Source organism: Brachyhypopomus gauderio, chromosome 16 (genome assembly GCF_052324685.1).
Source record: "Brachyhypopomus gauderio isolate BG-103 chromosome 16, BGAUD_0.2, whole genome shotgun sequence".
Classification (NCBI taxonomy): Eukaryota; Metazoa; Chordata; class Actinopteri; order Gymnotiformes; family Hypopomidae; genus Brachyhypopomus; species Brachyhypopomus gauderio.
Genome location: NC_135226.1, coordinates 9,218,108 through 9,233,976, shown reverse-complemented (window position 1 = coordinate 9,233,976; position 15,869 = coordinate 9,218,108). Strand labels below are relative to the sequence as shown.

The 15,869-nt window shown below is 45.2% G+C and overlaps 1 protein-coding gene across 1 annotated transcript in view; it reads right to left on the bottom strand.

Moving 5' to 3' along the window:
* Positions 1–5,585: 5,585 nt before the first annotated feature.
* The window catches only part of clstn2b (calsyntenin 2b), a 77,490-nt gene continuing 67,206 nt past the window's right edge, over positions 5,586–15,869 (bottom strand). Inside the window, exons 11-17 of the mRNA XM_076976335.1 lie at positions 14,657–14,805; positions 12,314–12,519; positions 11,023–11,184; positions 10,474–10,616; positions 10,218–10,332; positions 9,807–9,991; positions 5,586–7,986 (exon numbers count right to left, since the gene is read on the bottom strand). Coding sequence (XP_076832450.1) covers positions 7,786–7,986; positions 9,807–9,991; positions 10,218–10,332; positions 10,474–10,616; positions 11,023–11,184; positions 12,314–12,519; positions 14,657–14,805 — 1,161 coding nt within the window. The 3' untranslated portion in view covers positions 5,586–7,785. The remainder of the gene's footprint in view (positions 7,987–9,806; positions 9,992–10,217; positions 10,333–10,473; positions 10,617–11,022; positions 11,185–12,313; positions 12,520–14,656; positions 14,806–15,869) is intronic.

Sequence of the window (15,869 nt, the reverse complement as noted above, 5' to 3'; positions counted from 1 at the left end):
GCCGGCCTGTGAGAAATTTGGTCATTTGAAAATGATTTTGTTGGTTTATTATTGGGTAATCTTCACGGATGCAGCAGATTTGCGAGATACTTCTGTAGTAATGTTGTAATGCTCCATTCATGACGCACTCGATCACTGTTTCCTCAGCCCCATCATACGGTCACGTCTCAAGTCTCTTCATAATCACATTTTGCGCAGCATCTAAACGTTTTTAAGGATTCTACTACATTTCAACAGTTTCAATTTAACGTCATGAAATTAAGCAAGCCATTACGAGGCCGAACATACGATTTATGTATGTAAATAACGTAAAAATAAAACTCTTTAACTAATAGTATGTTATAAAAATATATTGTCAATGCAAATAAAAATTGGATAACTTAAAATTTGCATTTATTTTTTTTTATCTCCCCAATCTTTAGCTTATCTAGCGTGGCTGTGTGCCTGGGTAAAATATAGCCTACATTTAGATTCATTTTGAGCTTTCAGCAGATTCACATTCTGTATTCTACCATACGTATTAAATGTCTTGACATAATCTGTCTACACTGTGTGCCCTAAATGCCCATTTAATTAGGGACACTTAAAATCATTGGCCATTTCATGACTAACACTAATCATATAAGAAACATATTTAACATACAGAGTGCCTAGTTTATTAGAGCCACATGTCCACCATATGCTGTTTGAAGGTTACCAATTACATGCCATCTGTTGCACATAAGTTATTATACCCCATTTACTTATCAATTAATCAGAACAGACCACCATTATACTGCTGACCGGATATCATTGGTGTGGAAGACCATTTAGCACATCAGTAACCCTGATCTCTGGTACAACTGTGTTGGGCACAGCAGTGCTGTTTATTACCTAACGTTCACTTCCTGGGCATTTTCCTATACACACCTATCGTGCTGATGCATCTTGTGGACAAGACTGGCCTATTTTTTGTGAACTCTTGGGTAAGTCATCATCTATATGTTTATCAGTGGTCAGTTTCTTACCACAGAGCTGCTCCTGGCTGGATCTTTTTGGACCAACCTCAGCATAACAGTGACCCTGAGGTGTGTAAAACCACCAACACCTTACACTTCCATACGCTACCCTCATATGCCACTACCAAGTGCTGAGAGTGGTACACCACTCAAATCCACCCAACTTCCAAACAGTTGTTGGCCCTAGATGCTGCCTGCTGTAGAGTCTTATCTATTCTGTACGCAGCCCATTGGTTACTGGACAACATGGGGCCTTATGCCTCATTGGCCAGTTCTCTTACTTTGTGACAAAACAGTGGAACAGGGTTGTGCAAAATCTCCTTCAGCTTACCATATCTGTCCTTTCACTGATGTCTGTGTGCAGCGACTTATCTCTGATTTTCAGCATCTCAGGATACTTAGATAGACATCGGTCAACAACAAAGTGATGGGGTGTCATTCTGGTTCCTAGGCTAAAACTGCTGGTGTATTGCGCATGTCTCCTACATCTGCTCAATGTTTCTAGTCATTCCAGACAAACACTTGAGTAATTCTCAATTTGCATGCCCTGATAAGCAATATGGATGTTTTTTTTTACGCAGTACTTCCATTGATTGTCTTTTGAAGTGGCTTCTTTGAGCAACATGGTAGTTCCCCCAGGCACAAGTCACCTCCTCCTCATGGATTACTCTTGCATCATCATCTGTGACTGAAGTCATCCCCATCTGAGTGCAGCGGTGATGCCTGCGGTCGGCATCTCCTTCCCATGTGCGTCAGTGACATGGATTTCATACTTTTGCAGCTTCAGCATCTTCGTCCGAATGTTTGTTCTGCTTCGTCTTGATGGTTCTCTGCAGAGATTTATACTGCCTGCGAGATGTTCAGAGAGCTGCTTCCTCTGATTCCACCTAAGCCAGGTGTTTGATCATGCCGAGAAGATGGAGCTGCAGACGTACATGTTGGCATGACGATCCCTTTTATTGCTCGCACCTTATTTTCGTCTGTTCTCGCCCTCGTCCGGCAGGAGCTCGTGACCCGCGAACCAGACTCCGGGCCCTTCGTGTTCGATCTTGTCTGGCCTGAATTCAATATTCACCTTCTCCGCTTGCTTCATCGCTCTCCTCATGATCTCATCACGATGTTACTCCACAGCAGCTGCAGTGATCACGTGATCGGACACTGCGAGGGCACCTTCTGGGTCACAGAGGGGTTTCGCTCTTGCTCGTCTCATCAGCAGACTTGATTAAGCGTAACCATCCAAACCTGTACATCCCCCCAAGGGAGTGTTGAATGTGTACAATAATGAAGACTCCCTTTTTAGATCCACCCACCAATGCCTATCTTTCTCGTCAAAATTAGACGACACCTTTGTTGTCTGCCGGCTTGTACAGCACATCATCTGTTGCTGGGATGGATAATTGTTGGCGGAGGACTGCTTTGTTTGTCATGGGGCACAAGGCACATGGGTAATGGCCCTTTGTTCTGCGGGTCCTGTGATATGACCCATGACTCCAGCCTGTACTAGCTCATCCAGCGAGGTGTTCAGTCTGTCCGTTAGCACTTGAGTTTACCTGCAGCACACCCATGTCCACCTGAGGGTGGTGCTCATTGGTGAATTGCCCCAATCCTTTGAATACTGGATCTAAATGTTCTTGTTTGGTGGCTGGGTGTAATGTGCTCAGGTTTGGTTCTTTTCAACAGCTCCATTAACTTATATGCTTCATATGCTGTAATTGGTCTGGGTGAGTGTTTTATGTACTGTACAGTTGCTCTGGACAAAAGCATCTACTAATACTGACCTTGGTGTGATTTATCTGTACACTGGCATCTAGTTATGCTGTCTGGTTTAAATTACTCACCATGTGGACACTTCATTGTAGAAACAGGCTACACTGTTGGTCCTTGCAGGCTCTAGAAAATATCTGAATATCTAAATCTGGACATTCATTTTAGCCCCTTCTGTCCAAATACATTTTTACAGACATGTTTTGTATGTCAGTAACTGAATACCACTCAGTACCCAAACCTTCATCTGTTTTATGGATGCCCAGAGACCCAGTGAACAGGGCCATTTACCTTTTGTGCTGGATTCTCAGTCCCTTTGGAGGACGTGCACGTTTGGCATCGTAGATCCATTTTCAGCATGTATGCCAAGTATTCCCATAGGCTGGCCAGTGACAAGCTGGTTGATGTGTTATATTTTCTGCCTGCTTTTAGGTCTGTGTTTGATGAAACAGCTGTTTTTTTCCAGGTCTTTTGTTTTGCTTTGTGGCTCTGAATTTCTTTTGCATATTGTATAATTTTTTGCATCCTTGCATAAATCAATTACTTGTGTAGCTACGTTTAGCTTCACATGTTTGCTTTTGATAGACTTGGCTTTAAAAAGATTAAACACATCCAGTGAATCAAAGTAATATATGCTTAAATATGCATCACACTAGCTTACATGCACACAACAGTGAAGTATTGTGGAGAAGTTCAAATGGTTCAAAAAATAAGTGGAAAAGTTCAAATGGATTAAAAAGTATCAGCTGAATTGAATGATCATTAGTTTCATCTTTCACGGTCTAGAGCAGGGGTGGCCAACCCGTCATAGACCAAGAGCCACTTTTCTTACTGTGTTACGGCAAAGAGCCACATCGTACATGGGCGAGTGTAATCTGTTGGGGGGGGTATTAGCGGCTCGCTAGGCTTGTAAACTAACCGCGCACCACGAAAATGTAGCAGTGTGTCGCCCCGTTTGTGCAGGTGAGCCCGCGGACCGGCTGGGGAGCCGCATGAAACCAGGCAAAGAGCCGCGGGTTGGCCACCCCTGGTCTAGAGTTACTTCGCCCAGCTCATAGGTGATATCTGTTGATGCTTGGAGCAGGTGTTGAATGTAAGGTGTGGTCCTGTGGGCCTGCTCTAGCCTACAGCAGCCCTCCCTGGCCCTCTGAGTCAGCTCCGTGGTCGCTCCCAGTGGGGCCTCCCTCAGGGGAGTCAGCACAGCTGGGAAGCCCAAGTGCTGTGGTTTGGTTAACGTGCACTTTCTGCCTACTCTCCTGAAGAGAGCAAATACTCTGCCTGTGTGCCATGGAAACTTTACTGAAGAGCCCCTCGCCAACTCGGCCAGATCTCCTGTTGGCTTTTGTTTAGTTATTTACTGTGCCAACTCTGAATTTGCCCTCTGGTGTCACCCAGAGGTGAGAGGGTTCCCCTACTGGCCTGAGCCATATGACTTTTGTCAAGCTTCTGTGTTACATAATGTGTGGTGAAAAGTGAGATGGTGTGTGGTGCATTGAATTAAAATGCTTATTTTAATGGCGCAGAAACATTTTGAACTTCGCAGTTCAGGGGTGAACTCACCTGTAGTATTGGAGTAGTGTTGACAGTGGAAGGTGACGGAAGCCCTTAGGGTCATGGAGTTCCCAGACCATCTTTAACTGTCCAAAACATACTGAGCGTTGTTTACTCAGCTCAGTCCATCATGGTTTGGCATAATTGCCCCCTCTCATCTGCTGTGGTGTCTCTCAGGTGCGTCTCTCAGAAACGTCTGGAATCTTGTTACTGGGTTCTAGGCAACAGGTACAGCTGGCAGTTGGGTTAGCCTGACGTTTGTTTATTATAAACTTGCATGTTTTCATGTGTTTTATTGCCATATAAACAACGTGTTCTCTTTTGGGGTCAAACAGTTTGTTAGTGTTCTTCCAAACGTCTTTCTTTCCTTTTTTATTTTTAAAGAAATAGGCTATTTATATGTCCATGTAGTCTGTTTTACGTGTAAATCATGAAAAGTTTCATTGGCTGTGGTAATAATAGTGTTCTGTGCTCATTCCTGCATTTTATCATCTAGTCCTTTGTGTCCTCGGGGATTATGTTTTAATCAGGCCAAAAGAAAGAAGAAGAGGCAAAAATAGGTTCATTTCGAACATATTTTTGCACATGTAAAAAAAAGGGGGTCGCTATATGTACACACATAAGGGGAAAGGTTCTCGGTCCGTGTAGTTTGCTGGACTCGGAGTAATCATGACTGGTTCAGTTCACTTGGGAAATATTGAGTTATTAATCGAATATGCATTCATGTTTTGCCCATTAAAGCTGTTGTCAAAGCCCTTGTATCGTGGTATAGTCAGACATACGAGCAGATGACTCGAGTTGAGGAGGAATGAATATGTTTATCTTTCTACTAAAATGGCCGTGAGCTCAAATAAATCATGATGAAAGACTTATCGTTACGTTTGGTTTCCCTAAATATTACACTGCTTAAGATATTAGTCTCTCTTAGTCTATTATTTGAAAGCAAACGCGTAAAAACGTGGTTTCTGTGTCTATACTTTTATATAGTCTCTACTTATTAAATTAAATGGAAAACGTTACCTTTTGGTTAATTTTAAAATGTGATTGCTATGACCTAGTATTAGGTTTTATGAATTGCTGACGTTATTTTTTGTCTTTGATGTTAAAAACAATTTTGAAATAGATTTGAAATCATTACAAAGTCACAAAGGAATCCTGCCGCCAGGTGGCGCTGTTTTACCACCTAAAGCATCTGCATGCTTGCTCTGATGTAGTCTGGTAACGAACAGGTAAGATTTTACAACATGGATACAAGGAACAGAAGCAAGAAACTAACCTGACTCCCTCCTCCCAAAGTTTATTGACCTATGAACAAAAAAGGCGGTAGCGACCACCAAACGAGGGAGCGAATCTGGACAGAGATTATATTACACAAAAAAGAAGAAAATATTCTTCCTTTCATGGATATCACATCACATGAGTTGCCTGTAACAGTCATATTGTTCACAAAGACAAAGAAGAACCCCACATTTTCTCATACTCTAATGCATTATGCATCTCTCTCTCTCTCTCTCTCTCTCTCTCTCTCACACACACACACACACACACACACACACACACATAATAATACCCACAGAGCGAGAGGATGTTATAGTGTGCAAGACAATGTGGTAGACAGTGGCACACAAGGTCGTGATATGCACATGAAAATGTGGACACAGAAACAAATCTACTTTTCTGCTGACTCATCTTCTCTCAAAAATGGTGATCCTGAAAACATTTGGACAAAGAAATCAGAAAAAAAACTGGCAATGTCCTCATTCACATTCTTTAAATCACCTATTTGCCTTCGAAGACAACCGGTTAAAACTTTACAAATTACAATTACAAATGCCACATAATTATACGAGCACATAATTCTATATCACAATGGTCTGTTTAGTTAAATTGTTTTGTGGGTTGACTTACTACGTGTAAATTGGGAGTGTTTCACAAAGAGAGTGTCTGATATTTTTATGTTCACACTTGAGTTTCGTTTATAACTGGAGCTCCTCGTAGATAGCAAGTTTGGAAAGGCATCTTGAAATTACAAAAAATGAAAAAAGTTAACAAACAACAGCAAAAACATGCTTATAACCCAGTGACCATTTCACCACCAGAGGCCAAGCTGAAAGGCTTATTCTGGTTGCGTCCAGGTAAACAAACCGACGACCACTTTGAACTGATCTCATTGCTATTGCTACCTTGAATTATGCATAAAGCTAATGTGCGCAGCCACAAATTCAGGTTTGTGGTGTGAACTTGCAGAACTGTATCTGGAGTACTAAAAGCTGGTACTGGTCTAGAAAGGACGCTAGAAGGTGTACTCATAACATGTATTATTACTACTTATGTTTAATCACCACTAAGGATTCATATCTCGGCGGCCAGAAAATGGCTGCGTGTCCCGCCTTTAGTTTTGCTCCTGGATAAAACGCAATGCTTACCGGCTCAGCTACATAATTAGTATAATAAATAATAATTAGTATAAATACTAATGTACGTGTGAGTGAGAGAGAGAAGATAAAATTTCCTTTGATTGACTATGAATTTCACTGGTATGGATGAACAGAGATCAAACTCAGTTGAACAGTTTAACTGTAATCTAAGCTACTTTTATATTGGGCTCAGTTTTGGCCACTTGACCTCTTGTGACCCCTGTTCGGAAGCGTCACAGCCTGGACTCCTTCCCTGCGACTTTGTTAAGCAGAGATATGGACTCACATTTGCGGGCAGAACCGAAGATTTGACACAGTCACGTCTGGAATCCAAGGAGAACTTTCAGACTGTGTGGCAGTGTTGCTATGGCAGCATCTGTGGCAATGTATCGTGTCTGAAATCCAAAGACATCTGCTCGGACTGGCCTTCAGAGACAGATATCCTTAAAGGCTGTGCTTGTTTTTTATTTCGTAATTCGTGCTTTGCATGTCTGTTCAACAACCTACATCAGATCAGATTGGCAACTCAATTTGATGGCAGTAACATGTAAACTTTAAAGTGTATAAACTTTCAAGAAGTGGCAATCTTTCTCTTTTCTTTTATATTTGCCTGTGGGAAAGGACGGTGGCAGTACTTTATTTGGGACTGGGGGCCACGCGAGGACCGGTGTCCTCACAACCTGGGTAGAAATGTTTAGCTCCAAGCCTACAAGAACGCCCCCTTCTCTGAAGGAGTTACTGATGTTTCTAAGATGACTAGCTACATTGTGGCGATGTTCTCCCGTTTCAGAATCAGCTCTGAGTAGTGGGGTCTCCACGTGGACATCAGCTGAAGATCCAGGGCTGCAGTAGAGCTTCCAGGACCCAGTAGAGACTTTACATCCAGTGACACCTTTATCACAGCATATATACTATGTCACAGAAAGTTTTCTTGAAAAATTATGCGTAGTAAGAAATTAACTTGCTCACAGGCACGTGTGTGTGTGTGTGTGTGTGTGTGTGTGTGTGTGTGTGTGTGTGTGCGTGTGTGTGTATTTGTGTAGGTGCCTGAATTCTCAGCAGTGCATTGTTGGTTTTGGCCAGTGTAGCTTGCTCAGTAATTTTGTCTGCTGTTGCATGCTGGGAACTGTAATTTCTTCTTCGCTTTCTGATTCACTGGTAGTTGTGTCATCTTCTTCTTCCTCTTCTTCTTCCTCTTCCTCCTCATTCTCCTCTTCCTCAGTTAGTTCTCCTTCTGGCTGCAGTTCCTCAAATCTCTTCAGGATACACCACAGTACACAGACACACACACAGACAAAAGTATTTTTAGGGTAAAAAATTGCAAGTGCAAAGAGAACAAGCAGTTACCCACCCTCATCTCCACCCTCCTCTCCACACCCCTCTCCAACCTTCTCTCCAGCCTCTCGCTCTCTCCACCCCTCCGCTCTCCACCATCCTGTCTCCACCATCTTATCTCTCCACCCTCCTATCTTCACCCCCCCCTTTCCACCCTCTCTCTCTTTCCACCCTCTCTCTCTCCACCCCTCTCTACCCTCTCTCTCTCCACCCCCCTCTCCACCCCTCCTCTCTCCACCCTCTCTGGGGTAAGTTTGCGATTGGCCGCTGTGTGTGACTGGATGTAAAAACTGTGTGTGTGTTAATTGTAAATTGACTTTGGCTCTATATAAATGTAAACTTCATTCATACTTTCCCCACTCTCCCCTCCCACAAAATTACACTATATTGCCAAAAGTATTTGCTCACCAATCCAAATGATCAGAATCAGTTGTTCCAATCACTTCCATGGCCACAGGTGTATAAAGTTAAGCACCTAGACATGGGGACTTTTAACAAATATTTGTGAAAGAATGGGTCGCTCTCAGGAGCTCAGTGAATTCCAGTGTGGAACTGAGATAAGATGCCACCTGTGCAACAAATCTAGTCATGAAATTTACTCAACTGTCAGCTGTATTATAAGAAAATGGAAGTGTTTGGGAATTACAGCAACTCAGCCATGAAGTGGTAGGTCACATAAACTGATGGAGCAGGGCCAGTGGATGCTGAAGCGTGAAGTGTGAAGAGGTCACCAACTTTCTACAGAGTCAATCACTATGGGTTTCCATGGTCGAGCAGCTGCATCCAAGCCATACATCACCAAGTGCAGTGCAAAGCATTGGATGCAGTGGTGTAAAGCACGCTACCACTGGACTCTAGAGCAGTGGAGGCACGTTCTCTGGAGTGACGAATCACGCTTCTCCAACTGGCAATCTGATGGACGAGTCTGGGTCTGGTGGTTGCCAGGAGAACGGTACTTGTCTGACTGCACTGTGCCAAGTGAAGGGGAAGTTTGGTAGAGGGGGCATTATGGTGTGGGGTTGTTTTTCAGAAGCTGGGCTTGGCCACTTAGTTCTAGTGAAAGGAACTCTGAATGCTTCAGCATACCAAGACATTTTGAACAATTGCATCCTCCCAACATTGTGGGAACAGTTTGGAGCTGGTCCCTTCTTCCTCCAACATGACTGTGCACCAGTCCACAAAGCCAGGTCCATAAAGACATGGATGGCAGAGTCTGGTGTGGATGAACTTGACTGGCCTGCACAGAGTCCTGACCTCAGCTCGATAGAACACCTTTGAGATTAATTAGAGCAGAGACTGAGAGCCAGGCCTTCTCATCCAACATCAGTATGTGACCTCACAAATGCATTCTGGAAGAATGGTCAAAAATCCCCATAAACACACTCCTAAACCTTGTGGACAGCCTTCCCAGAAGAGTTGAAGCTATTCTAGCTGCAAAGTGTGGACCGACGTCATACTGAACCCTATGGATTAGGAATAATATGTCACTTAAGCTCATATGTGAGTCAAGGAAGGTGAGCGAATACTTTTGGCAATATAACGTACCACAGATCAAGGGACTTCCATAACAGGACTTCAGTAGTAGCTAGAGTTTCAAAATCTAAGGTGTGTTGGTAGATGACTGCAGTATGGGCAGTGACTGCAGACCATCAGTTCTATAGATCTATACTATAGATATACATTTCTTATGGTGGAATACAAGTGTAGCAAACACAATCTGAGCCCTCTACTGCCTCCTTACCTCCAGCGGGTTGACAGTAATGGTGAGAGAGGAGAGGTCCATGTCCATCTGTTTCCCGGAGTTTGTGGGTGTGTCCATGTCCTCTTGTGCATGTGTTAGGTAAAGCTGGTAGATTCCCAATATAACCACTACCACTAGAGCGGCGATACACACCACTATGACTACAGTCACAGCGCTGGCCAGACCTGCAGGCCGATTCAGCACAGAGTAATATCAGTAAGATATTAATAATATCAGTAAGAGTAACAGCTATACATACACACATACAGACACAATCATTCACTAAAGTAAAATGCAAAAAGTGTAAAATGATCATCTCCATAATGATAATGACTATATGCTGATAACAATCTTCATTAAATATGCTAACTAACCTGTGTTTCAAAATGTAAACTATTCACTAACACTCACCAGCTCCCTGGGACTTTGACGCTACGATTGGATGATGAACAAGCTGCATGTATCTGGGCGGGGCCATCATGTGATTCACGTGGTTAATGTCCTTTTCTCTGTGGAGAATATTAACCTTGGCGGGGAGTCGGGAAAATAAGAAAGGTCACAGAAGACTAGAGCAGCGACTGGACATCGACTCGACTGCGGCTTTTCTTTATTTGCCTTAATATTCTGTCTCTCTTGTTTTTTCTCTCTGTCTCTCTCGCTCTCTCACCTGTAGCGTGAACTGGTTGCTGGTGTATCGCCCGTCGAGCCCTGAACAGGTTATCTGGAAGGTGCGCACTGGCACCTCTGTCTGTAGACTCTGGTACTGCACCTGCCTGATCAACTCTGCATAGTGATCCATAGAGTCCACACCTGCAACACACACACACACACACACACACACACACACACACACACACACACACACACACACACACACACACACACACACACACACACACACACACATTTTTAATACTGAATGTGAATGTATCTGGATGGGTTGGCAGGGAGATGATAATCAAATGTTCCTTCTCTGGACGAAGACATTCCAGAACATTCTACCCTTGTGTGAAGATGAAATACAGGCAGAACAGTTTCACTGCCGTTTTAAAATGTTCATTTGGGTGCAGAGTGTTTAATTTAACAATCTCATTATCTTGCATCCCCCTTGAGAGGTCATACCCAACCCCCTCAGCCCCCAAGGGGGGTGCATCCCACAGGTTAAAACCTGCAGGTTTTAGGTGGGTGTATGTAAATGATTTATGGGTCTGTTTACCATAAATGGAAATGCCGGTGGTAGAGTTGGTGTAGTCCAGGTGCTTGACCAATCGGGCGCTACGGTGCAGGAGCAGACTCTCAAGCCCCTCCCTTAACTCCTTGCCTAACACCAGGATGTCACAGTAGTCAAGGTTGTGGATCATTTCTTCTGACCTGTGTTCTGTGCAAACACACACACACACACACACACACACACACACACACACACACACACACACAAGGTTAGAATTGTTTTAAACAATAAATGAGGTGTTGGCGTTGCTCCTTAGAGAACTTAACTCACTCTGCCCCTCCCCCAGCTCTCAACCAACACCTGGAGATGCTCTCTGAGGAGTGATGTTAATGTTTGTAGGAATTAAATGAAGGACAGAGAGAGAGAGAGTGCGAGAAAGAGAAAGAGCGAGAGAGAGAGATACACACACTGTCCAACGATACATGAACTGAGACTCAACATTGGAGCCACAGGAGCTATGAGCTGAAGGATGGAGCTCATAATTGAATGGGCTTGTTTTCCATTAGGGAGCAGGCAGGGACGTCCTCTCCTCTCTGAGCGCCGTCTCGCCGCTCTATCAACCCGCTGTTTGGAGCCTTCATGTTCCAGCAGAACGCACCGTTCTCCCGGGGAAGGAATCAAACGGCCGCTTGCATTACCTAAAGCCAGCAGCCTCTTGTAGCCACGGTTTCCGTGGGTAGATGTACAAATACAGACTGAAATGATACCTGCCGTGTAGCATTTGTTATTAGAAATGCCCACTTTGTACCTACGCACTCTGCACACTTTACTCGACACATCGCTTTACGTTTTACTGGACATTTTACACTTTGTGAAGTCACTTTTCTGAATACTTTAGTGGCCATTTTACTGGATACTTTACACTTTACAGGACCCTGCTCGTGTCTTGTTGCAGGCAGGCAGCCAGTCTTCCTCGCACGATGTCTGGCGGAGCACTGTGGCGTTGTTTGGGTTGACGCTGGATTCTCGACGTGGCAGCGCCGTTGTCATGGTAGTGGCAGGGAAGAAGGTGACGCAGTGGTAGCAGTGTATCAGGCAGAGGGGTATTGTGGGAGTTCTTTTTTACACTTGTCAGTGTCACCACTGTGTTAAGAGTGGCCCGCCGCCCAAAATATCTAGCTAACAGCGGTGGTGTGGTTTGAAAGTGACTGTTAAGGAGGAATTGACAAAGAGATTCTCATTCATTTCCTCAGTAATGTTGCCTGTGTATTGATGGAATAGCTATATTTATCACGTAATCTGTAAGATGTGCTTTGTGAATGGTTTTGATCGGTACCTGTGCTGTAGACGGGCCTGTCGCTCTTGGTAACAGTGCTGACGATATTCAAATCCCTGAACAACGGTAGGCCAAGAGCAAGGTCAGAGGCGGGACTGGTGAGGTGCTCCGCCCCTGTGATTGTGATGCGGGGCTTGCTTGGCTGCATTACCATGACAACCGCCTCAATGTCAGGAACAGAGATGCACACGTCTTCTCCGAAACACCTGTGCACGCACGCACACAAACACATCGTCGTGTATGTGATGTTCCAAACATGCACATAGGCATACAGCAAAAAGTTAGGCAGGCAATTAAAGTCAGTCATGTGTGCAAAACACAAAGCACATGATTACACACAAACAAAGAGAAAGAAAGTACATGTTGTGATTCTGTTTTTATGGAGTTAATGTAGTTTAAGTGGGAAAAAACGCAGCCGTCAGACAAGAGCGTGGGTATTTTAATGTGATGAGAACGGAACACCACCATGTTCTGTCTCTGAATAAATTAGCACTGTTTTCCTGAAGCTTGCTGGTAATTTCTCTTATTAAGCACCATGGATCACATTTAACTGTCCTCACACACATTCGTTTATTTCAATTTATTGCTCTGTTTGTATCTAGCGACACAGCCCTCATGAAGAAGGGGGGTGGGGTAAAAAGCTGAACTGCTCCCCCTCACTGAGCTGAACTGCCCCCCCCCCCTGACTGACTGGCTGACTCCTCCTTTTCAGCTGCCCTGTGGCCTGATCCGGCTGACTGAGCAGTTAGACTGGACAAGTCCCGGCTCTCAAGAGTCCTGCCCCCATATCCCAGTTCATTACACTGGAGTTTCACAGTGAGGTGAGCTAAATACACACGTGTTCCAGACACTACACTGTGTGTAAAGGGAGAAGGCAGATAATCCCGCCTCCAAGAGTTTGATCCTCCCGCTAAGGTTTCCAACCCCGCCTCCTTAGGGAACCACAGAGACTACCTATGTGTGTGTGTGTGTGTGTGTGTGTGTGTGTCTGGGTGGGCACACTAAGGACTTGGCTGGGCAGTGCTGTGCTAGAACAACACAATGCATGGTCCTCTTTGTGTGTGTGTGTGTGTGTGTGTGTGTAAGTCACGGACTGCCTAGCTGATGCTGTCGAGATTAACGATGGACTTTATCTGTGATGGGTATGTCTGGTCAGTTTTAGTGCACTCACGCCTACGCTATGGCCAGATTGGTCTGCAGTGCACAGCGCTACGGTACCGAGCTGTTCTCCAGCACTACAGCACCGAGCGGTCCGAGAGGGCCATCAGTCTCCACATCCTCGTTACTGCTCAGACTTGCTGAGTAATTGGCCTCCGGGGCAGAATTTTCAAATCAGGGCCCGGAAGAATATAGGAAAATTAGTATAATAAATTTTGTATTCATGGAATTATCAAGCAATGTGCATGATTTCGTATTAAAGCATTATCGCAAAATACCTTCATTTCGAACTTCTCTTAGGATAGTGGTTCAGGGCCGAACAGCTCGGAGAAGTGGTTTATGCTATCAAGTCACAAACACGTTCCAAAAGAAACATGCTCTGTTCTGACCCAGACAAAACACAGATAACACAGGAACACACATCTGCAGAACTGTCTCCACTCACACCCACTGAGACAGTTGAAGGCCGTTGAAGGGGAGGAGTCATGTAAACACAGGACGATTTTACTGGATAGAGCTATAAAGAGTAGGTGAGACTAATTTTCTTCATTTCTAATACTTGTTATTCTGCTACTTCTCTTTTCTTGTCCTGAACCTACGTTGGAGAAAAGAAAAATCTCCCCATGACGAACTGTGTCCTTGTGCACGTGAACCATTACAGTTCCGCCGGAGGCAACTCCAGTCCCGCAGGGCAGGCACGGAGATAAAAGCGTGGCCCGGGACATCGTGCCCAGGGTCCCGCACTGGCTGTCTGCTTTTATCATCTAAATTTAGTGCGAAAGATCAAACGTATTTTTAGATTATATAAAATGTTTAGTGTGTGTGTGTTCATGTATGTATAAATATATATGTGTCTCTCTGCGTGTCCCATATTTCAGGCTGTTCTTTCTGAAGGGACCCACGGCCTCATAGTGAACTCCACAGGAGGTGGGCCCTTCTCCCTTAAGACTTATGAATATGCAAACTTGGTCATGCATATTCATAACATCCCTTAAGTTGTCACACTTCTCTCTCTCCCTCCCTCTCTTTGTTTCACACACACACACACACACACACACACACACACACACACACACACACACACACACACACACACACAGCCAGCGTCAGCCGCCACGGCAGAACGCGGTAACAGAAACTCTCGGTGCCCTCGCCAGTCTCTGGACCGGGCCCCCTGGAGCGTACTGTACTGTGGTGGAGACGTGAAGGCGTCGCGCTCCGTCTGCGGGGAACTGCCGGGAGTTGATGTAGGAGACTCTGCTCATGGCCGTGGTCAGACGTTTCACGTCATCAGCCTCCAGCACCAGCTCAGACTGGGCCGGGTTGAAGTGGAACTGGTAGGGAGAGGGAGAAACAAAACACAAAGTGTCTGGAATAAGACACTCAACCCTGGCGAGTGTGTGTGTGTGTGAGTGTGAGTGTGTGTGAAAAAGCATGGATGTACATGTGGATGGATATTATACCGTGTGTGTGTGTGTGTGTGTGCTACCTACTGCTGGGCTTCCTTGCAGCTGTGCTACAGAGAGGGAGAGATGTGAAGAGGACAAACAGGCTTTCGTCTCCTCCCTGATCTCTGTCTCCACTCTGATATCCTAAATGCTTTCTCTTAAGCTGCTGCAAATAAAGTACAGGTCTCTCCCTCTGTCTCTCCCTCTATCATCTCTTTGTCTGTCTCCCTCTGTCTCTCCTTTGTGTTGTCCTGTCTCCCTCTGTCTCTCCCTCGCGTTGTCCTGTCTCCCTCCGTCTCTCTCTGTCTCTCCCGTGTGTTGTCCTGTCTCCCTCCGTCTCCCTCTGTCTCTCCCATGTGATGTAATGTCTCCCTCTGTCTCTCCCCTGTGTTGTATTGTCTCCCTCCATCTCCCTCTGTCTCTCCCGTGTGTTGTCCTGTCTCCCTCCATCTCCCTCTGTCTCTCCCATGTGTTGTCCTGTCTCCCTCTGTTTCTCCCGTGTGTTGTCCTGTCTCCCTCCATCTCCCTCTGTCTCTCCCATGTGTTGTAATGTCTCCCTCCATCTCTCCCGTGTGTTGTAATGTCTCCCTCTGTCTCTCTCGTGTGTTGTCCTGTCTCCCTCTGTCTCTCCCATGTGTTGTAATGTCTCCCTCCATCTCTCCCGTGTGTTGTAATGTCTCCCTCCGTCTCCCTGTCTCTCCCGTGTGTTGTAATGTCTCCCTCCATCTCCCTCTGTCTCTCTCGTGTGTTGTCCTGTCTCCCTCTGTCTCTCCCGTGTGTTGTAATGTCTCCCTCTGTCTCCCTCTGTCTCTCCCGTGTGTTGTCCTGTCTCCCTCTGTCTCCCTCTGTCTCTCCCGTGTGTTGTAATGTCTCCCTCCATCTCCCTCTGTCTCTCCCGTGTGTTGTCCCTCTCTCCCTCCGTCTCTCCTGTGTGTTACAATGTCTCCCTC